The 24,170-nt window shown below is 45.1% G+C and overlaps 1 protein-coding gene across 1 annotated transcript in view; it reads right to left on the bottom strand.

Annotated features, from left to right (window-relative positions):
- The window catches only part of GPR179 (G protein-coupled receptor 179), a 92,739-nt gene that overhangs the window by 13,052 nt on the left and 55,517 nt on the right, over positions 1-24,170 (bottom strand). The window contains exons 5-10 of the mRNA XM_015412429.1: positions 21,253-21,321; positions 19,044-19,153; positions 15,986-16,224; positions 13,384-13,522; positions 11,540-11,645; positions 4,694-4,725 (exon numbers count right to left, since the gene is read on the bottom strand). Of these exons, the coding sequence (XP_015267915.1) occupies positions 4,694-4,725; positions 11,540-11,645; positions 13,384-13,522; positions 15,986-16,224; positions 19,044-19,153; positions 21,253-21,321 (695 nt within the window). The remainder of the gene's footprint in view (positions 1-4,693; positions 4,726-11,539; positions 11,646-13,383; positions 13,523-15,985; positions 16,225-19,043; positions 19,154-21,252; positions 21,322-24,170) is intronic.

Raw genomic sequence — 24,170 nt, 5'->3', positions numbered from 1 at the left:
CAGGTGAAAACTGAAATTTTTTATCAGAATCTACGATGGGCAATGTGGTGCTTATTTAAACACAGGTTTAAATGGCCTTTCCGCATTCTCATTTTCCTCACTTGTGTGTTCCTGTTGCTGCTGTGGTTTTTTCCCTGTTCCATGTGTGTTTTGCTCCCTCTGGTGGTCAATTCAATATTACATTGCTGTATGTCAGGCATAAAAACCTGCAGTTTAAATCTGCAGGGAGATATACCAAACATAACGCGATCCAATATCAAATCGACCACTAGATCGAGCAAATCACATGTAGAATAGGGAAAAAAACCCTGGAACAACAGGAACACTCAAGCGAGGAAAATGCAGAAAAGCCCAATATTTTGTGATTTTAGCAAAGAATGTGTGAAAAGGAAACGGCAGAAGACACCAGACCAACTCAAATACTAATTCCATATGGTTAGATCCAGCTGGTTTTTTCACCCAATCTTGCCCCTTTCCCTTCCGGGAGGTCCTTTAACACCCAGCATAATCTTTTTTGGTACTCACTGAGGAGGACCCTGATTTCCTTGTCTACCAGAAGAAAAACTGATTGAACCCAATGCAAGCAATATGGAAGCAATAATTCCAAAAGAAATTTAAAAACTGATAAATATTAACTCCTGAATAATTTACCAAGCAGATAGGTTGAACCCAGTTGGGAAATGAAGATGTAATCTGCCTCAGTGTTAAAATTATTATAAAATTATTGACAATGAATACATTTAAAACATTTGGATTCTGTATAGGACAACATGAACCTATCTCTTATGGGTAGGATATCAGTGATAAAAATGAATGTGTTACCGAGAGTGATGTTCTTATTCCAATCTATTCCAATACTGTACAAGACGGATATATTAACCAAATGGCAACAGGAAATCTCGAAATTTGTCTGGGCAGGCAAGAAGCCCAGAATTAAAATGAAAATTCTCTGTGACGCAAAAGAAAGAGGGGGGCTGCAGCTACCAAACCTAAGACTGTATTATGAAGCAGTTTGCTTAACATGGATGGAACAATGGGTGAGACTGGACAACAAAAAACTGCTGGCATTAGAAGGCCATGATTGTAGGTTTGGTTGGCATGCATACCTATGGTATGAGAAGACAAAAATGGATAGTTTTTTCAGACATCATGTGGTGAGGCGTGCTTTATTTGTGACATGGACAAGATACAGAAGATATTTTCGAGATGCAAGGCCATTATGGATTGTACCAACAGAAGTTTTGACACCATATTCAAGACAGCAAGGCAAGGAGTGGTTGCCTTATAGAGACTTAATTATGAAGCAAGGAACATAATGGGTAATGAAAGGGCAGGATGAAATTCAATATAACTATGAATGGTTAAAATATATGCAGATTTATGATGTTTTTAAAATGGATAAGAAAAACTATGGTTTTAGAGAAGATAGAAATGAAGTAGAAACTGTTTGGGAAAGTGGGGGGAGGAAAATGGTTTCTAATATGTACAAAATACTGTTGAAATGGTTTACGGAGGATGAATCTGTAAAAGAGCAAATGATAAAATGGGCAGTTAATATGAATAAGGAAATAACTATAGAAACATGGGAATATTTGTGGAAAAATTCTATGAAATTGTCTGTATGTACTAATGTAAAAGAAAATTGTTACAAAATGATGTATAGATGGTACATGACACCTAAGAAAATAGCGAATATGAACCAGAATATGTCTAGCAAATGTTGGAAGTGTAAAAAACATGAGGGCTCATTTTATCACATGTGGTGGACATGTGATAAAGCTAGGGACTTTTGGACAAAGGTCCACAACGAAATGCAAAAGATTCTAAAATGTTCTTTTAAAAAATCGCCTGAAATTCTGCTCTTAGGTTTAAAAATAGAAGAACTGAATGTAACAAAAAAGACACTGTTCTGGTATTTGATAACAACGGCAAGAATGATATATGCTCAATATTGGAAGCAAGAAAAAATACCAGATCTGGAAGAATGGATACAAAAAGTTCTGTTCATGGCTGAGATGGACAAAATAACCAAAAAATTGAACAATAAAGAGGACCAAGAATTTTTTGAAGAATGGAAGGACTTTAAGATATATTTAGAAAAGAACTGGGACGTGAGACAAAATTTACTATGTTTAGAACAATATTAAGTACTTGATGTTATCCTGAGTTTATCTATGTGGGACATGAGGGAAGTGCATTGCGGGAAGCCTTTTGGGGGAGGGAGGGAAAAGGGAATATTCAACTAATTGATAAAAAGATGTAAAATGTGATAATAATTGAAAATAAAAAAAGTCTTTTGACCTAAAAAAAAAAAAATTGGATTCTGTGATCTAGCAAGCGTAATAAACTGGAATCCGGCTCCAATTGCAGCTTTTGGCCTATGCTCCCTTAAGCTCACTGATATTTAAAGGGTCGGTTTTTCCATGTACAAATATTCCAAACTATAGCAAAACTCTGATCATCCATTTTTGGCATGCAACTTACAAACCTAAATCAGCTTCCCTGCAGTTAATAGAGCATCTTGCAATATGCTAACTGAAGTCCCCCCCTCTAAGTAAGAACTGCGCGAAGAGGCATGTGACCGCCCGGAAAAAAAGACGGAAGGAGAAGCAAGAACATCTGCGGAAAAAAGCCTTCGGAGGGTATCTGGTAGGGTTCCCATCCCCCTGAATTTGTGGCCATAGTTAGGATTCCAGAAAGTGTGTACACACACGATACTCTGTAAGCCGCCCAGAGCCCTTCGGGGGTGGGCAGGGTAAAAATCCCATGTAATAATAATAATAATAATCTTGAAGGATTAAAAGGTGCAAAAAGTGAACACAGAAAATATTCTTCCAAAAGGCCTGTTCACAAGTTACAGTGAACATACATACAATCCATAGACAGGGTACATTTGATTTTTCTTTATATGTGCATTGAGTAATTCTCATATTGTGTTCAACACATGTATACCCAAACGTGTGACTGAAACCACACGTTAATCCAGAAACTGTTCCCTGATTTCATTTGCTAACTGAACGTCTGTTGCCTCTTTCTTACAAACAGATAAAAGCACCTACATGCAAGATGTACACATGTTCACTACAACATGTAAAGAATGCTAGTGTCTTGCTCATTCTAGATGTTGGCAGTAGGATGTACCCAGTAAATAAATCAAAGGTAGGTTCACGTCAAGATGCTAAAAACTCTTCCAGCACTACATGATTAATTTATGGCATTCAAGCACATGCACACGGGAGGTTGTCACAGCTATGGGTATTGATAGCTATAAAAAGGATTAAGGATCTGTCTGTGGTCCTTTGGGCCTACCTATACACTGTGCAGCCCTAACCCAGATAACCCAGGCTAGCCTGATCTCGTCAGATCTTAGAAGTTAAGCAGGGTCAGCTCTGGTCAGTATTTAGATGGGAGCAGTGTTCCCTCTAAGCTGTGCATATGAGCAGCTACTTATTAACACAGGAAGCCCCACTCAGCAGCAATCTGGAGCCACACAGGGTCCTGCACTGCCCATTTTAAGATTACAGCAGTTCTATCCTGCTCAGGATGTGAACTGCTCTGCTCAGTAGGGTGGAAAAAATTAGAAGGAACATTGGATTGGAGACCACCAAAGAATACCAGAGTTGCTATGCAGAGGCAGGCAACAGCAAGCCACCTTTGAACTTATCTTCCCTTGGAAACATGACGGGGTCGCCATAAGTCGGCTTCGATTTGTTGGCAAAAAACCAACAAAAACACTGTAATGTTTGCAGGTCCATCTCGGGTCCTGTCAAGGCAAATGTGTGCTAGAAGTTGTATGCTGGAACTTAATTTCCAGGCACATGGAGGTGTGGTAAAGTGAGCAATAAGGGTTGCCAATTTCCAGGTTGTGGCTGGAGAGCTGGAATTACAACTCATCTCCGGGCAAATGAGATCAGTTCCCCTGGAGAAAACGGCGACCGGGAAAAAGCCCACAGGAAAAAAGCTCACAGAAAAGCCCCACGGTCATAAATGCTCACAGGAAAAAAGCCCACATGGAAAAATGCTGACACGGAAAGCTGCCCACAAGGAAATAAACCCACACAGAAAAAAGTCCATACATAAAAAAGGCCCACATGGAAAGAAGCCCACATGGAAAAATACCATGTAAAGCACCATAGATATTTATAATTGTGGATAACCATTCATCTCCATTTATGAGAATGAACAGGTGTTACCTATATTTTATATCGTTATTTTAGGATTAAAACATGTCATATTCGCATGCAACAATTTGTGTTGTGATTTTATCAAGTATAATTAAATAATAATTTTGCTATGTTATTAGTAAATTGCTTAGTTACTATACAAAACTGGCCTGTATGAAGAGGGCTTTAATGCTCTTGAGTGTAAAGGCTTGGAAGGGAAAATATAGGAAATAAAAGTGACCATTTTGTTATCAACAAACTTTGTTAAGAAGGAAAAACAATAACAACAGAAATTAAACTCTATATATAGATATTTAAAATAAAATTAAATTCTTTAAATTTATTATTAAAGTAATTACAATTATTAATTATATAATATGTTATATAAATATTAATTATATTAATAAAACAATAAATAACAATATAAAATATAGGAGCACGGACTTTAATCTGGGAGAACTGGGTTTGAATCTCCACTCCTCCACATGCATCTGCTGGTGTGACCTTGGGTCAATTACAAGTTCTTTCAGAGCTGTTCTCTCAAGGGCAGTCCTTGAAAGAGCTCTCTCAGCCCCACCTACCTCACAGGGTGTCTGTTGTGGGGAAAGAAAGGGAAGAAGATTGTAAGCCGCTCTGAGACTCCTTTGGGTGGTGAAAGGCGGGATATAAATCCAATCTCCTCTTCTTCTCTTTTCAATGTTCCCTCCAAGCTGTGGGGTCTTGTGAGCAAAAATTCTACTTTGTGAGCTACTGGCATTAAAGTTGTGAGCGAGCAATATGGCTACTGCATAAATTAGCTTGCTCTGGAGCCATCCTTCCTGAGCTAAGACAAAAAACGTGTGAGCCGGAGGCTGAAAACAACAGCAGCAGCAGTAGCAGCAGCAATAACAGCAGCAGCAGCAACCCATAGCAACAGAGCAGGATAAAAACATATGACCCCCCCCCACTACATTCAAGCAAATAATAACAAATGAGGCTGAAAATTTGTGAGCTAGCTCACACTAACTCAGCTTAGAGGGAATACTGGTTAGGGTTGAGATTTTGGGCTGCAGAGGAGAAAGCTATTCAAAATCCTGGGATATGAGTTTTCATGTCGATCCCCAGCAATGTGACATTTTCCCAATTATTTTAAAAACCTACTTCAGGTTGGATCCCCACACACACACCTGCACACATGCAGACATGTATAAAATCCTTGAACTCGTGGCTCTTCTCACAACTTTATCCACCAGATGGCCACATTGCATTCTGGGATTGTGTTTACTGCTCATATGTAAGCATTTGGTACTTTACCAGCCATTGAATTAATTGAGCAGAGAGTCTACAAGTGAGTCTGGAGAGAGAGATAAAATTATCAGCCTAGAATCAGCAAATTAAGCAGTTTTATGCCGAATCAGACCACTGGTCCACTCAGCAAAATATTAAAGACATGAAGCTGCCTTCTACCGAGGCCCTTCACATTACCATTCTAAACCAGATGTTATTCGTCACTGGCCCAATTTCAAGTAAAGCGCTACAGGGATAGGGGTTTCATACAGTAAATTTCCTTCCATTAATGAGCCATCTCTGAAGTGCTTTGGTCATTTTGAGCCAGTTTTGTGTAGTGGTTAAGAGCGGGGGACTAATCTGGAGAACCGGGTTTGATTACCCACTCCTCCATGTTCAGCCAGCTGGGTGACCTTGGGCCAGTCCCAGTTCTCTCAGAGCAGTTCTCTCAGAGCTCTCTCAGCCCCACCTACCTCACAGGGTGTCCATTGTGGGGAGAGGAAGGAAAGGAGATTGTAAGCCACTCTGAGACTCCAAGTGAAGGGCGGGGTATAAACCCAGTCTCCTCTTCCCCCTCCCACATGATCTTCCTTAGACTTTTAAAAAAACATTCTAAGGTGAGTGCTATAACGCTAAACTGCTATAGCACTTCAGTGCTATAACGGCACCACTGAGATGCATCTCAATGGTGCTGCTATAACACTAAAGTGATATCGTGGTTTAGCGCTACTGCACTCACCTTAGAAGGTTTTTGTAAAAAGTCAGAGGAAGATTGTGTGGCGAAAAATGGTGTGGAGGAGAAGCGGCATTGTAGGAAGTGCTATTGACACTTTAAACAGCACATCACAGCAATTCAGAAGCGCAACGAAGGGGTAGAAAATGGAAGAAAGCAAAAAAGCCTCAAAAGTGGCTCAACCACGCTTTGCAAACCCAAGACAAGTGGGTTTGTATGAACAGGTAAATAAATTCCACTAGCAGCTGGTTACTAAAACAAGTCTGTCTGAAATGACAGGAGAAAATCCATTAGCAGCCAGTTACTAAAATGGAATACAAAGGTAGTTTGAAAAGGGTCTGAGACAGCCCCACAGCTAGGGATTTTTTGGGGAGGGGGCCTGGGGGGGGACACAGCTAATTAAATCATAGTTAATTACATAAATTCAATTTGGAGCCTGCCTGGGAGGCGCAATGATGTCACCCGAAGGTGATGTCATCACGTTGGGCATGTTGCCGGCTGACGCTCTAGCAATCAGCCTGGTAACTCTATGTGTTTCCAGGCTAATTGATAGAGTGTCAGCCGGCAATGTGCCCAACATGATAACGTCACTTCCGGGTGATATCATTGCGGCGCGCACGCAAATGTCCCAGCTAGGGACCAACTCTCCCCTGCTTTTAACAGTAAGTCACTTGGCAACCCTATCCCCGTCTGTGACAAAGCCTTGGTCTGTCAAGGCCAGCACTGTCTACTCAGACTGGCAGGGCTCCCCGGAGTGTCAGGCTGGAGGTCCTTCGCATCATCTACTGCCTGGTTCTTTCAAATGGAGATGCCAGGGATTGAACCCAGACCTTCTATGTGCCAAGCAGTTGCTCCATCACTGAGCCACGGCACCCAATCTAAGCTGATGTACATATGAAACCGTTTTATCCTGTCTGGTTTACACATGAACACACACTGGGAGCTGAATTACAGCCCAGGACAGGTCTAATGGTGGTTCCTAGTGACTATCTTTGATGAGTCAGGGCTCCTCAGTATATATAGGATTGATTTAAGACTATTGCTAGGGGCATCACTATTTTAGTGACCCAGCTAGTTGGCCATGTTAGTCTGAAGCAGTAGAACAAATTTAGAGTCCAGTGGCACCTTTAAGACCAACAAAGTTTTATAAATTTGTTCTACTTTGTTAGTTACTCATTCACAACCTGATGGGCCTGTAAAGAAATTTTATGTGGATATTGTTACAGTTTTCGTGTGGGTTAGTGCAATTTTGACTACTGATGGAGGCCCTTTGGGCCAAAATGCGTTGGGTCCTTTCGTTAATATACATGTAACCATCATTGTGATTCTTTGTTATTGAAGGTGCAACTTCACCTCGTTGCTGTAGATTCTGATCTGAGTTTTTAATGGTCTCCAATGTATGTCGTTTTTAATCCTAAAATTCTGTGCACAGTGTAATAAATATTTGCATTTTATTTTATTTTCTAGTAGCGTAGCCTTTCAGTTCCTGGCGAAAACACTCTCCAGGTTCTCAGGTGGAGGGCTTCTCCTGGTCCTTTTAACGGCAGGTGCCAGGAATTGAGCCTAAGGTCTACTGCCAGTGAAGCAGATGCTCCGTCACTGAGCTGCAGCCCCTCTTCACTGCTGGCCAGCAACTCTCCAGAACCTCAGGCACCGAAAGGTCTTCTCTGTCGTCTGCTACCTGAGATCCTTTAACTGGAGCTGCCTGGGACCTTCTGCACCCTAATCACAGAGAGCCAGCGTGGTGTAGTGGTTAAGAGTGGCGGACTCTAATCTGGAGAACTGGGTTTGATTCCGCACTCCTCCATATGAAGCCTGCTGGGAGACCTTGGGCCAGTCGCAGCTCTTCCAGAGCTCTCTCAACCCAAAAAATAAGTCTAGCTCAGCACTAAAAGAGCTGCCAGATAATCTTAGGATCTCCTGGCTATACCTCACACGATGCAATATGATATTATTAATTATTTGTACCCTAATCATGTGTGATACCAGGGGTCTTCAACAGGGGCACCATGGCACTCACCAATACCGTTCCTGGTTCCCTCCAAATGTTTTTAGGAAGTGGGCGGGGCTCCTGCTCAGCAGGGCTTCTGGGTGGCCATTGGAGATCTAATTGGCTGTGCAGATTAAAATAATGTTGTTTCTAAAGCAAGTGCTACTACAGTGTTGTTTTTATTCTCCGTCTCGCTCCTATTTCCCAGAGCATTTTCAAAAATGACTCCGCTTGCCCGCTCCACTTGGACTTCCTTTCTGTGTGCGGTTGGTTCCACTGCCCATGGTGGCCATTTTGTGCCTGGCCTCCCACAGCAGCCATTTTGCGGTTGCACCCACCACCTTGCATCAGAATTCCAAAGGTGACCACAGGCTCAAATAGGTTGGGGATCCCTGTGTTACATAAATAGTGGTTAGGTAGGCCGTCCGTAAAATGTGGCTCAGAGAAAAGGGATCAGAGTCCAGATATCAATGCCCGTTTCATTGCTAGCTTTAGTCTCACAGGAAGTGACCAAGGTGTGTGCTGGAACCCACTGGTTTTGGAACGATAGTAGGGTTGCCAGCAGGGGGACTCCCTTCCTGCAGTTATTTTGGCACACGCCTGGAGTGTGCACACCGCCACAATGAAGTCACCTGGAAGTGACATCATCGCATTTTCAATGTTGGAAGCAACACTCTAGGTTTTGGGTGAAACTCTATGAGTTTTTTGGCCTCAAAACCATAGAGTATTGCTCAAAACCTAGAGTGTCACCCCTGCCATCGGAAATGTGATGATGTCACTCCTGGGGGATGTCATTGTGCTGGCAGGGGGCTTCTTGGGGGTGGGGCTTCCCCGGCCAGTCAGCGGGGCCGCAACGGATTGGGCCTCCCAAAATTGGGGGATCCCCTGGCCCCAGCAGGGGAATGACTACGCTAAAGGATACTGTTCTCCAGTGGGCAACTTTCACTTGTTATTAGACCTTCTGAGCATCTCTGGTTGGCTTCCAAACTCCTGCCTCCTCCACTCCTATCCTTACCCTCTGCGATTCCAATAGCACTTTGCCCTGCTCCTAACAATGGCTGCCAGTGCTGCAGCCCAAATACTGCAGTCACAATCCTGTGAAGAATTAGTACCGCTGGGAAGTAGGAGGTCAAAAGCCATGGCTCGGCAGCTGCACAAGCAGAAGAGACTTAGAATAGAAGTAATTAGAGTATTTTTAATTGTCAAAGGTTCTATTAGATAGATTCAGAAAATAATGGAATGGAATGTATGTTTTGAAATTACAAGTTCCTCAGCTGAAGGACAGTTGAGAGAAGTTATGAGATGGAAAGATTCTTAAGTGTTTTCAAAACAAATAACTTTTTGTGTAGAATAGAGCATCTGGCCCCACTAGGTCTGCCAAGAGCTAAGTTTCATGTGTTTTATCGGAAAACTCCCTAGTTCCAGGCTGAAGCAAATAAGCCAGGAATGATGCCAGAAGGTAGCCCCTCTGTTCATTGATGTTTTCCACTGTTCTGGGACCAGATAAGATGACACAATTATTGACACTTAAGATCCAGATAGGGGTTTGCCAATAGAGAAATGCCAGCTAAAATGGTGTTCTGATGACGAGACCTGTTGGACACCAATTAAAGATTTCTGGTGGAGGACAGAGAAAAAGCAGACAGGCTTAATGACTTTTTGCTAAGGGCCTTGGGAATTTTTAGTTTAGAGAAGAGGAGATTGAGGGAGGACATGATTGCTCTCGTTAAATATTTGAAAGGCTATCATTTGGAGGAGGGCAAGGAGCAGTTCCAGTTGGCAGCAGAGGATAGAATCCGAAGCAATGGGTTTAAATTACATGCAGAAAGGTATCGGCTGGATATTAGGAAAAACTTTTTCACGGTCAGAGTGGTTCAAAGGTGGAATCAGCTGCCTAGGAAGGTGGTTAGCTCCCCTTCACTGACCGCTTTCAAGAAGAGGCTTGACGAATATTTGTCAGAGGTGCTTTAGGCTGGTCCTGCATTGGGCAGGGGGTTGGACTAGATGGTCTGTATGGCCCCTTCCAACTCTGTGATTCTATGATTCTATAACGATGTCATTTGGGGTATAATACCTATTGCCCTTCCTGGTTGGGGCAGAATGCAGCTTGGTGTTACTGGGTGCCAAGGTATCCAGTCCTGTATTTTCCTGATTATTGCAATAAACAGATATTCATCCTCTCCCTGGACTCCAACCATGCGTTATTTGGCCCCGGGGGGCACACGGGGCACAGATTTGTGCATCATGTGTGGCAAGGCGATTTCTATTGCCCGTTATTTCTCCCCAGCCTCTAGAAATCAGAGGTATACTGCCCCTGTAAATGAAGGTTCCATTTACCTGTTGTGATTATGAGAAGGCCTCTCATCTCTGAATTTGTCTGCCATGCATACCAAATATAAGAATCATGCCTTAAAATGAATAGCGAAGCAAAATTAACAATAAAACATGGGAGGCAGGGGAATTAGTTTGATCTCAAAAGCCATTTAATATTGAGAGTTTTTTGCACAACATTTTAGAGGCATTCTGACACAGAGATGTAGAACCTGGAACCACACCTAAGTAATGCCAAAAGAACTTATCCTTAGTTTGCAGGAGAGTTCAGATTTAGGTCTTTGTATAGAATCATACTTTCACAGAGGCAGAATAGAAAACCTGAAATGTCATGATTTTTAATGCACATTGTGAAACGTCGCGAGATTCATGAATTGCTGCCAATTAGACTGATATTTTCTTGTTTTATTTATTTATTTTTGATTTTTATCAAATTTGATTTTTTATCAAATTTTGATTTTTATATTAATTTTTATCCCGCCTTTTCCGGCCTAGTCTGGCTCAGGGCGGCTTCCAACAACATAAAACTTCATAATACATAAAACGCATTCATCACAGTTGATACCAATTTAAATGAGTCATACAGTAATATAAACAATGTAAAAAACGACATTATTAAAGTGCTAGAAATTCCAATGTTCAGTAGTTCTGTTGGTCCGCTTCCATTCTGGGGAAGAGAGGGATGGACCGGGCAATAGTCTCGGGGACCTACTGCTCAGGGCTTCCGCCATAACTATCAGTTGTTATTGGTGGTGATGGTGGTGATGGTAGCAGTGGTGGCGGCTCCAAAAGCCCGGCGGAAGAGCTCCGTCTTGCAGGCCCTGCGAAACTGTAGAAGGTCCCGCTTAACTGTTCTTGCTTATGTAAGTTGTTTTAATTTTGGGGTGTGTTCTGTTGTTGTTACCTGCCTCAAGCCCGCTTGCAGGAAGGGCGGGATATAAGTTGAACAAATAAAATAATATAGATACACACACACACACACACACACATATATGAGGGCTGGAAGAGAAACAGACCAAGCTCTTATATTTTTTTACAGATTCTGCAAGTTCGTACCTTTGGGATGAAAAGGAGTGCCAACGTCAACGTGGTCGTGATATGTGTGTGAATGAAAAACAGCAACAGTGTCCAGTCTGGATGCAGGGAGGGAACCATTAAAAACCTACAGCCAGAAATATAGGCATTGGATTGTGAAGGAGGGCAGGAGGAGTTAGCAAGCAATACAGTCCCTGTTAGGATGCTAGCAAGTTCACTTTTAAACAACCCATTTTAAACACTTTTCAGCTTCATCTGTCATGGATATTGTCCTCCTTTTGAGACTCGCCCTACCTAGCTGCGCTAATCCATGCTACATTAACCTCGAGGCTAGACTACTGTAAGGCATTCTACATGGGGCTGTCCTTGAAGGCAACTGAAGCTACAATTGGTACCGAATGCAGCAGCTACACTATTGACTGGCTAAGTGTTCTGTACATGTCAACCCAAGTTGTCCCATAGGCTGCCAATCTGTTGCTGTGTCAAATTCAAGGTGTCAGTGTTACCCTTTTAAAGTGCTGTAGAAGAAGTGAGCAGTGGCTCACGAAAGCTCCTCCCCTGCCACAAATTCTGTTAGTCTTTAAGGTGCTACTGGACTCTTGCTCTTTTCTGCAGCCACAGACAGACTTAACACGGCTACCCATCTTGATCTGCCTGAGACTCTCATATCTGTGGGGCCACCTGGATCCCATATGTGCCCACAAGGCAGCTCCGGTCATCAGATCAGAGATTATGAGTAGTTCGTCCAGTCGGCTTGGTGAGAATTGTTTATCCTCGAGCTTGGTCAAGTGGTTGCTCCTATGTTAGGAAACCAGCTCCCCAAGAACAGCTCTAAATCTTGCAAAGATTTTCAGTGGAATTTTCCTGACATGCTTTACTCATCATGAGTGGAGGTTACTGACCTGCTTTTTTAAAACTTGTATTTCTGTGAACTGAGATTTCACTAGGTTTTAATTGATGTAAACTGCTTACAAGTCTCACTGACTGGGATATAAATATTTTCAATAAACAGCTGGATTTTTGGTAGTTTCTGCTACCAGAGTTAGCGGCACTCTTAATACTGTTCACATTATCTGAATTCATATCTAGCAGTTTTCCTAAGTGCCTAACCCACACCATCCATGCTCCGGCCCTGTGAACAGTGTTCCCTCTGAGTCGTGTGAGCTAGCTCTCAGTTTTTTAGCCTCCGGCTCACACATTCTTGTCTCAGCTCAGGAAGGATGGCTCCGGAGCAAACTCATTTATGCAGTCGCCAAATCGCTCGCTCACAACTTTCATGCCAGGAGCTCACAAAGTAGATTTTTTGCTCACAAGACTCCACAGCTTAGAGGGAGCATTGCCTGTGAAATAGGCTAATATTATTAACCCCCTAACCATTTCCGCAGTAGTGAAATTCCCCACATTGACATTTTTAAAACTGCGGGTTATGTGAAATTTCACATAACCCACAGTTTTAAAAACATCTGTGCGGGGAATTTCACCACCGTGGAAATAATTCTTGCTGTTGGTGAAACATACAGAGGCCGAGAGAACAGTGGCTTGCCTAAGAAGTCAAACAAAAGCCCATTGGCACCCTAAAGACCAACAACGTGTATTTAAACATGAGCTTTCATGAGCCACAGCTCACTTCTTCAAATCGGTAGAGATTCCGCTTAAGGGGGAAGATAACAATGAGAGGGGGGGGAGAAGGAAGTAATCTGAGAGTGAATCTCATAATGAACCTTTCAACTGTAGATCTGGGGGGGGGGGGGAAGGGGGAGAAAATATTCCCTAGCTCAGAGCTCACTCTCTTACCCTCCTCCCCCAGGCCAACAAAGCAGCAAAACTTGAGGTCCCCGACTCAAAGGTCACTTATCCGTTCTCACCTGACTACGTGGAACGTGGCAGAAATAATCAGCTCGTTGTGGAGAGCGATCCCCATGTAGCGTGGCTCGTGGAAAGCAGAAGGGACGGTCCGTGTGGCATAGCAGAGGAAGCTTCCCCAGAACAAGAACAGCATCTCCGCTGGAGGGTAGTGGAGAAAAGGGGGAAGGGGAAATAAAAAATTGGGGCAAGGTTCCAACCGTCCTCCCCCCCCCCCCCCCCCCCCCGCCTCTTCTATCCTTCCCAATTTCCAAGAAAGAGAGGGGCTGAAAGCAAAGGTGGCTGGAAGCCGTTCGCCTTCCCCATAAAGTCTGGCTCGTCTCTAACATCTGGTTGGTGGAGGCTGACTAGGCTGCAGGGGTCCCTGGAATGGCACCCGTAAGCACCATGCTGCCCACTGATACCTCTCCTGGCACCCATCAGTTGTTTTTAGAAGAAGAGAAGAAGAGATTGGATTTATACCCACCCTTCACTACCCAAAGGAGAGCTCTGACAGAAACTGCACTTTTTCAAGAACAGCTCTTATCAGAACTGTGGCTTGCCCAAGCTCATCCATACAGGTGCAAGTGGAGGAGTGGGGAGTCAAACCCGGTTCTCCCAGATTAGAGTCCACGCACTTAATAGGGTTGCCAAATGTTACCTACCTTGCCGGCGGGGGACTCCTGCGCGGCTCCCGGTGCGCGCCACCTGCACGTCACAGGGAAGTGACGTCATGACGTCAGGCATGCTGGGGGCGGGGCCATGACCATACAAGGGAAAACCATAGCGTGCCCGGCGTCATAACGTCACTTCCCTGTGACATGCACGCTGGGGCGGGGTTCCCCCCGGGGCCCGATTCCCCAGCGTCAGGGAACGGGCCTCTGGGGCGGAAGGATTTCTGCCCCCCGGGGGGATTTGGCAACCCTAGCACTTAACCACTACACCAGGTGAGTGGGGCCTGGCCCGTAGCTACGGTGGGGCTGTTGGGGGCTCTGCCCCCTTCCTTAAAGGGCCAACCCCTTCCTTAAAGGCCTCCCCCTGCTTCTCCCCAAAAGCATTTAAAGGGATCCTTTAAATGCTTTTGAGAAGAAGCAGAGGGGTGGCAGCACACAACCCTCTACCTCCGCTCCTGCAAGATTTAAAGTGCCCTCCAGCTGACTGGTAGGCCACATGCTGCCTGTTGATCAGCTGAAGGGCCCTTTAAATCTTGCAGGAGCGGAGGTAGAGGGTTGTGCGCTGCCACCCCTTCATTATGGCAAATAATGGCAGCCCCACCAGAAAAAGTTTTGCCCCAGAAGCCACAAAATCCTGGCTACTGGCCTGAGTGGGGCCAGGTGGGGTCCTTCCCAGCAGGACTTCTGATCAGCCACTGGAGACCTGATTGGTTATGTATAAATAACATTGCTTTGGTGTCAGCTGCCACCAAAGTGTTGGTTTTATTCTCTCTCTCCTCTTTGTTGGGATTTTTGCAAGTGTCACTCTTTCAGTCATGAAAGAGTTAAGCTGTTGTTTGTGTGTGTTAACGTTAGTTTGTTAGCACAGGACCAATGAAATGTCATGTAGAATCTTCCTGCCAAGAAGCGGGACATATTATTCCTAATGAGATGAGCTGTAGACTGACTATTGGCTAATCAATATATTGGGAGATGGTACATGCTGTTTTGCACGTCCACCGTGGGTGGAGCTTTGGGGGGAAACTTTCCTTTGTTCTGTGCCTCAGAACACTTGGGACTCTCACACACGAGTCTGAGCAAACAAACAAGCAGGATGGAGACTAGTTAGTTGGAATGTTGTTATTTTTCTTCCATGTAACCCTTCCCTAATTTTATATAGTAAACGTTCTCTTTTTTTAATAAGCTAGACACGCATGTGTCTGTGTCCGCTTTATTTTCCGCTGTGCAAAATCACTCTGCTAAAGGAATCCACCACTCTTTCTCAGTGTTGTTGTTTTAATTACTCCCCTTGTCCCCTCGTCCTTGGGCTTCCTTCGTGTATGTGGCTCTACCTCTTGTGGCAGCCATTTTGTGGCTGCGCCCACCACCCTGTCTCAGAATTCCAAGGGTGTCCAGAGACTCCAAAAGGTTGGGGGCCCCTGGTCTTTGAGGACTCGGTGTTTTGAGAACACTTTGTAGATGCCTAGAGGCAGGCCCGTAGCCAGGATTTCTAAAGTCGGGGGACATTTAAATTTCTTAGGGGGCACTGGCTAATCAAATTAAAGGAATACCTGGCTCCTTCCCCGCACCTGCTGCCACTTGGGGGGCCCTGGGCTAGATGGGGCCTTGCCAGTGAATGAGGGGGCCTAGGCCCGAGATGCCCCACTGTAGCTATGGGCCTGCCTAGAGGTGCTCTCAGACTGCATCAAAGAAATGTGTTCTTGTTAATGTCAGCTCCAGAGTTTTCTGGAACAAAGCCTGGGGAAGTCACTAACGATCCCTATTCAAATTTACCACAGATTGCTTCCATCAGCAGGTGCAATCTGAAAACAGGCTGATTTACAGAACTCCCTCTGACTTGTCTCTTGATGAAACTCACAGCTGAACGTATGGACTTATACTGCGTTGCCCTTAGGGTGGTGATGCCTTGCCACAAATGTGAAAAGCATCATTTTAGGGAACCGGTCCTCACCAACAACCATCATGTAGTCCCAGCGGTCATGATCGCAGATATAGAACTGGAGGCCATTCGTGGTCTGGGATCGGACCACCAGCGGGATGTTCTTCTCTATGTTCTCCAACATCCCCACAGTCCAGGCTGCTAAGAACCAAAGCACCAAGAGCAGGATCAAAGCCAGCATCTTCAGAACCCGCCCGCTGGTCATGTAAGGGACTCTCTGGGCCGTGCGGGAGAGAAAGACCTTTAAGACCCTGCAGGACAGGAAAAGAGAGGTGGCCGGAGGTTAATGGAAAAAGGAACACATGAACCCGCTCGCTGGTCATGTAAGGGACTCTCTGGGCCGTGCGGGAGAGAAAGACCTTTAAGACCCTGCAGGACAGGAAAAGAGAGGTGGCCGGAGGTTAATGGAAAAAGGAACACATGAAGCCGCCTTCTGATATCATTGGTCCCTCAAGGTCAGTACTGTCTACTCAGGTCTTTCATATCTACTACCCAATCCTTTTTCAAAAGCTGGAGATAGCAGGGATTGAACCAAGAACCTTTTGCATGCAAACCAGATGTTCTACCACTGACCCACAGCCCCTCTTTAAAAGAAGCTGCCTTATAGTGATTCAAATCATTGGTCTACAAAGGCCAGCATGGCCTACTGACAGCAGCTCTCCATGATTTCTGGTCTTTGACATCACCAGGAACTTTTATCTTGAGACTGAACCTGAGCCTTTCTACAAGCACAGTAGATGCTCTAACACTGAGCCATAGCCCCAACTCTATAAACTATGTGTTATGTACTGGGATTGAATCATTCCTGATTGAATCACCCCAGAGAATGGCTGAGCTTGAAGCAAAAGAACAATAGCCTGCCAGGATTCTGAAAGTAACCAATCTAGTAGTAATGTTATGTAAATAGCCTATAACTGGGAGTGGGGTGTGTTTGGATGTGCCAATTGCATGCTATTTAACAGAGCTAAGGCTCTGGAGTCTAGCCTTGTGGTTGCTGAAATCACTAATAAAATAGATCACTACATTTGTGGTCTGCTCATCCATAGAACCCACTATTTAACACTATGAATGGATGAAGCTGCCATTTACAGAATCAGGCCATTGGTCTTTTGAAGCCAGTATTGTCTGCTCAGGCTGGCAGCAGCTCACTGGGGTCTCCATTGGATGTCTTTCACATCCTGTGCCTTTTAACTGGAGATGCCGGAGATTGAACCTGAGACTTTCTGCATGTAAGGCTGAAATTCTGCCACTGAGCCATGGCCTTTCCCAATTTAGCAGGGTCCCTCTGAATGCACAGTGCCCTGCAGGTGAGCAGTAGCCCCCTTCTGGCCATGCACCACTCCCAAGGTGGACTATATATATGCAGAAGGCACTGAAAAAGAAGTATTCATGCAATACATAATTAATTTCTGGAAGACCACACCGTGTTGTGATGGCTTTTTAAAAGAGACTCAAGGAGGAAAGGTCCATCAGTTGGTATTATCTGTGTTATGCAAGAGGTCCTCCAAGTTCAGAAGCAGGATGCTTTTGAGTACCAGACGTTGGAGATAAAGAAGAAAGGTGTTTATCAGCAGGGCTTGTTTTGTGGCAGTTCTCACCGATACAGAGCACCAGAACCTTTGAGAGAGGGGCGCCCAAGTTCTGAGGGGTAACTGGTGGAAATCAATGCAACCTTATATATGAATACTGGTGCCTTTTCTTTTTACAGACTAAGTACTATCAGCATCTTACATTATCGAGGGCTCATCTCCATTACAGGTGCTTCCTGATGCATATAATTTTAGAGGTGAGCCTCCTGCAGAAGTACACTGTGTTCTGGCCAGTTATATGATCTTCTCCAGTTTGGGGAACCCATTTTTCCTGTCTATGGCAAAAACACAGCATTGTGCACAGTACTGAGTGGCTGGGACCAGTGCCGTGACTAATCCCATATCTTCTCCAAAGCACATTTCCCCCCAGTGTTTTAAACCTTAGTTCGGGGGGGGGGGTGCTGCTGCTAAGGGAAAGGCTGGGATGAATATATATTTTATTGAATAAATATACACACATGGTGTTCCAATGTTTAAGAATAATTAAATAAAAGACGGACAGCCATCTGAAGCATGGGATAAGGGCAAAACAGACTATGGAATCAGTGTTCAGTTTGCTGGGCAGTAAGTCTGTCAAATGAGTTCTGATGACTGGGGCTCAGTCTACTGGAGAAAAAGCTGCCGTAGAATCTGGATTTGTATAGGAATTCTTATTCTGGATTTGTAGGAATTCTTATACTGGTTGCACAGTCATTCCCTCTCCCCAAAGTAATGGGACTTACAGCTGCATGAGAAGAAGAGGAATTAGGGATCCCTAACCAGGGCTCCCAAGTACTTACCTTGATTCGGCGGGGGATATATAGTTCTTCGTGGGACCATTCCCGTGGGGAAAACACAGGCGCTGCATTATTCCATCGCCCAGACATGACGTAGGGACGTAGCTGGGCGACACTCTAGCAATGGGGCTGGAAACTCGATGGTACCATTGAGTTTCCAGTCCCATTACCAGAGCTGGAGTCAATATGCTGGTCTAAATGGACCATGGATCTGGCTCATTCTTCTGTAATTTTAATTGTCCCCCTAACTGTTGGAGTGAGCATACTGGGGGCACTACATTGCTCTAAGTGTGTATTGGTGTTATCTCCTTGAATGAGACGCCTCTCTTTGTCTTAATCTAGGAGCTGCCGTCTGACCTCTCCTCTCCTCTCTCTCTCTCACTTTGTCCTCTCATACTTTACATGGCCTTTCATGGAGACACACGTCTCTGCAGGTCTCTCCTGTAGATACAGTGCCCTCATACTCCCACACATGTGATGCCGGACAAGCTGGCCATTTGTGATAGGGGAAAGGATTCTTTAGATTAGTCTCCTTTCTCTTCTTTTGACTGCAACCTGAATGTGAACTGAATCTACCTGGATAAATGTAAGTTGACCTTTTTTTGCAATTTATTTACCACACTCCATATCACGCTTCTATGTCTGGGCTAACTCTGCTATATTAACCAGATATCCCAATATTAGCCCCCTCCCCAACATTCTTACCTGTACAGTTTGAGAGTGATCGTTCCATACACAATGGCAAAACCCAGCATTCGCACCCAGCGCAGGACGATGCAGCGAAAGATGCTCGGCTTGAAGTAGAGGATGAACACCTGCAGGAAAAGAGAGGCCAGGAAAAGATGGTAATTGCTGTGTTTTACGATCTTTCCAGTGGGTCAGTCTAGAGGTTCTCAGGGGGTCCTGAGTGATGGCAGCTGGTTACCAGGTACTTTCCAGGGAATCCGTGGCCTATTGCTGCAAGGATAGGTACCATTTCCCCCTTCCTACCATAACCATTTGTCTTCTTATCTTTTTCTTTTTCTCAAAATAATACTAATCTACATGCATATATATAAAAGGCAGCTGGCCCTTTCCACCAGAAAACAGCAGGAAAGCACAGTTGCCCTTGTCTCAGCAAGGCAGTAGAAGATTGGATAAGGCTATTTTTTTTGCAGCCTTGGTGACCCAAAATTTACACCAGCAATCTATCCCGGTCATTTCCTCCAGAGAATCCCAAATCATTTGTAACTAGGTTGTGTCAAGCCATCTGGCTAGCTTTCTGCCTTTGAACTGGGTTTAGCTGGATCCCCCCCGGGGTCTTTGCAGGCATGGCACAATGGTATCCTCTGTTCCCTGCGGTTAGCCCCCAGAACATGATACTCTGGATTAATAAAGCCTCTGAATAGGAAGGTTTGCTTCTCATTATTGTGGCTGATAAGCATCAGAAGAACAAGGCCGGGTGTATTCCATTCAGTGCAGAAATTAGCTCTGGGCACAGGGTTAGATCCAGCCAGCTTTTTCACTCCACCTCTCCAAATTCTCCGCCTCATCTGGCCTCTGTCCCACATGGCTTTTGTCCATGCAGGTCCCGTCATTCCAGCATAGCCTTTCTTTGGCAGTCAAAGGAGACCCCTCCTTCCCTTTTTGCTAGCAGAAAAGCTGGTTGGATTTTAACCCATAGAATCTGACCATTTTACAAGCTGGGCATTATTATTATTATTATTATTTTATTATTATTATTATTATTATTATTATTAGCCTCAGCAACTCTCTGGGAGGCTGCAAAGCCAGAACTGAATGTATGCAGGCAACGCTGGGCGACATCAGGGGGAGAAAGCTAAGCAGGATGTCTTGTGCTCAGGGGATGGGCTTCAGTGGTCTATGCACATGGACTGCTCTTGTTCCTCCTCATGATGAGCACAAGCCAATTATGCAAAATTAAGCCTGACGATATGCAGCTTTGCCATGGTTGCATGATTCACACACGGTCATGCAGTTCTGCATTTTTGGAGCGGCAGCCTCTGCGCAACCATCTCCTTGCCCCTTTCTTGGGTGGGAGATCCCTGTGATAGCAGCTGGGGCCCCACTAGGGCTGCCAGCTCCAGGTTTGGAAATACCTGGAGATTTGGGAGGTGGAGCCTGAGGAGGGAGTGATTTTGGGAGGGGAGGAACTTCAGTGGCATATAACAATACAGAGTCCACCTTCCAAAGCAGCCATTTTCCCCAGGGGAACTGATCTGTGTCACCTGGAAATCAGTTGTAATCCCAGGAGATCTCCAGCTACAACCTGGAGGTTGGCAAAAAAACAGAAGTGACAGAGGGTAGGTCTAGGAATTGCTGGAAACTCTATGGTAAAACCATAGAGTTTCCAGGGATGCGGCACTGTGTCACTTCCAGACTTTTACCAGAAGTTATGTGATGCCCCAGTCAGCACTGCGGGCCCCCTATATCGTTACCCGCAGCCCGCCTACCTGTGGCCACTGCCTGGCAACCCTATTTTGAATGGTTTTGCAAAAAAAAAAAAATGTTTCTTTTCTGTCCGATTTGGACGAAATTCTCAGAAACTTGTCCCCTCGCCCCCCAAAAATCTTTCTTGCTAAATTTTAGACAGATAGGAGAAAGGGTCCCAGTTTTACAGGTAGTTAAAAAGCAAACCACATGGCAATAAAAGGCAAACCACATGGCAATTAAGGGAAAATAAACAAAGGCAAACAAATGGCATTTGTTATTCCCATTTATTTTTGTTATCTGAATGAACACTAGAGGAATGGTTGCAGGTGAATGGAATGGTTCTTCCTCTTCCCTTCATTCACTTGGAAACTAACATTTACCCCTATTGTGCAACCTCTTTCTTTACTCTCTTCTTGAGACCCTCTGACACAGTTCTGGTGTAAGAGAAAACAACTCATTATGGTCCAACCCAGATACTCACAGGAAAGTAGAGAAGGAGTGAGCCAAAGAGTATCGTCTCCAGAAGAATAACACCTGATGCCCGAATCCTCTAGGAAAACAGAGATAAATGTGAAATGTGGTGCAACCCAAGTCCACCAAAGACAGTGGATCTGGAGTCGATGCACATATATAAGAGGCAAATGGGAGGACAATGGTGAAGATCCCCTCAGAGAGTGATTAAAATGTGGAATTTGCTGCCAGAGGACATAGAGATGGCCACAGGAATAAACAGCTTTAAAAAGATATTAGATAGATTCACGGAGGTTAAGTCTATCAATGGCTACCAGACATGGTGACTGAGGGGAACCTCCACCCTCAGAGGCAGTAAAACCTCTGAATCTCAGAGCCAGGAGGCAACATCAGGGGAAAGCCTCAGCCTCCATGCCCTGTTGTTGGGCATCCAGAGGAACTAGATGGACCACTGGTCTCATGTTCTTATGACAGGAACAATGACCCTCTCCTTTTTTGCCTACCTCACACTTCTCCTCCAAAGCTACACTCCTCCAAAGCTACGTATGGTGTAGTGGTTAAGTGTGTGGACTCTAATCTGGGAGAACCAGGTTTGATTCCCCACTTCTCCACTTGCAGCTGCTGGATGACCTTGGGCAAGCCATAGTTCTGACAAGAGCTGTCCTTGAAAGGGCAGTCCTCTCAGAGTTCTCTCAGCCCCGCCTACCTCACAGGGTGTCTGTTGTGGGGAGGCGAAGGGAAAGGAGTTTGTAAGCCACTCTGAGACTCCGAGTGAAGGGCGGGGTATAAATCCAATCTCTTCTTCTTCTTCTATCAAATCAAAGAATCCCCAAACACACTAGGAGGTATCTCTGAGACTCCTTGCTACTTGAACCCAAAGGAATTAACCCTACTGGTTCAGATTACTGGTCCATCTAGTCCATCATGCTAGTCCCCCAGTGGCCAACCACATGCCCCAGAAGGCCCACTGTGGGGGCCCAGAGGCTAAAGCTTCCCCCTGATGCTGCCTACCCCACAACAGGCATTCAGAAGTACATTGCCTCTGATAATGGAAGTTCTCATTTAGCCATCATGTCTAATAGCCGTTGGTAGTCCTATCTTCAGAGGACGGCGGAAGACAGGAAGGTCTGGCGTGATCTGGTCCATGGGGTCGCGAAGAGTCGGACTCGACTGTGCGACTGAACAACAACAAAAAGTCCTATCTTCCATTAATCTGTCTAAGCTCCATTTAAAGCCATTGAAGAGCAAAGTCACATGTTACAAAGTTCTTCTGTTCCCCCGGGGCAGTTCTATCAACCAGATGCACTCTGGTGAGGTCTGTGCCCAGAACTTAATTTCCATGGGTTGGATAAAACCAGCTTTTCTGCTGCTGAAAAAGGGAGACGGGTTGTCCTTGGACAACCCAAAAAGGCCATACCAGGGATCAGAAGACCAGCATGGACAAAAGCCATGTGAGGTGTAGTAAGGAGGGGACTTGGGCAAGACAGAGTGAAAAAGCTGGTTGGATCCAGCTCCAGGTGTATGCTGCCCAGTTTGGTTCAGAACCATGGTGCTTGGGGAGAACAGGCTTGAGTGTCTCCTGGACTATTTTCTGCTAGAGGAGCCCCACTGAGGAAACGTAGCTATACTGAGAGTCACACACACAAGTTTCCCCTGAATGATCAATAGAAATTCTCTGGGGCCATTTCAGGGTGCAAACATCATAGAGAGGAAGGCTTAAATTCCCTTTCCCTGCATACTGCAATCCCAGTTTCAGGTGGGCCTCCATGAACCTGGGAATGAATTCCCGAGCACAGAACTGCTGGAGCATATCTGCTGACAGGACACCTGGGGATGTGATATTTATAATGTGTGAATTGGCCCTGAGCTTCTGCCCAATACTACATCCTGTAGCAGTGAGTTCCACAAGTTAATTATATGACAGGTGAAGAACTACTTCCTTTTGTCTTTCCTGAATCAACCGCCCATCAATCTCTCTGGCTGCCCCCAAGTTGCGGAGAGGGTGGGAAAGTTTCCTCTCTCCACTTCCTCCATACTATTACCAGCAGAAGGAAACTATAGCATGCAAATATATGCAAAGACTGACAAATCTGTACGACTTAACACAGATTGCAGAATTCGGGTTTTTTCTTAGCATGGCATATGAGTTAGCTAATTAGCTAGCTCAAAGAATATACAGCCTTGGTTTGGCCAAAGGCCCTCTAATGAACCTACAAAAGAACTAGGACTTTTCTCCTGGCCTTCTAGCTTTCCCACTAAGTCAGCCACCACTGGCTTTACACTAGGGTTGCCACCTTTGGGGCAGGAAATAGCTGGAGGTTTTGGAGGTGGAGCCTGAGGAGGGTAGGGTTTGGGGACAGGAGGAGGGACTTAAGTGGGGTATAATCAGGGGTCATTTTGTAGAAAAAGAGGTGCAGGGGCTCATTAGCATAACTCATTAGCATAACTTATTTGCATATGCACACCCCCTGACATCATCGGAAGTGTGTCAGAAGGCAACACCCACTGCTCAAGCTCCACTGGACTGTTTTAGATTGCTAGCTATTTGGGGGGGGGGGGAACGTACAGATCTGCCCTCACAGAGGAGGGAGAGCTTGTACCTGAATAAAACTTGGTCTTAAAGGTGCCAATGGACTGTTTTGGAATGGGGGGCCGGGGGTTGGGAGCAGGGGGTGGGGCTTGTTGCATGTGCCCGCCCCCTGGGCTCTTTACTGCCGGAGCTCTGCTCCTGTGTGCTCCTGCAGGAAATGACCCCTGGGTATAATGCCATAGAGTCCACCTTCCAAAGCGGCTGTTTTCTCCAGGTGAACTGATCTCTGTCACCTGGAGAGCAGTTGTAATAGCAGAAGATCTCCAGCCACCATCTGGAGGTTGGCAACCCTACTTTACACATGAACACATGAAGCTGCCTTATACTGGGTCAGAGAA

Source organism: Gekko japonicus, unplaced genomic scaffold, assembly GCF_001447785.1.
Source record: "Gekko japonicus isolate JY-2015 unplaced genomic scaffold, Gekko_japonicus_V1.1 scaffold8, whole genome shotgun sequence".
NCBI classification, from domain to species: Eukaryota; Metazoa; Chordata; class Lepidosauria; order Squamata; family Gekkonidae; genus Gekko; species Gekko japonicus.
The sequence above is the reverse complement of the archived record's forward strand: the minus strand, read 5'-3'. Positions and strand labels throughout refer to the sequence as shown.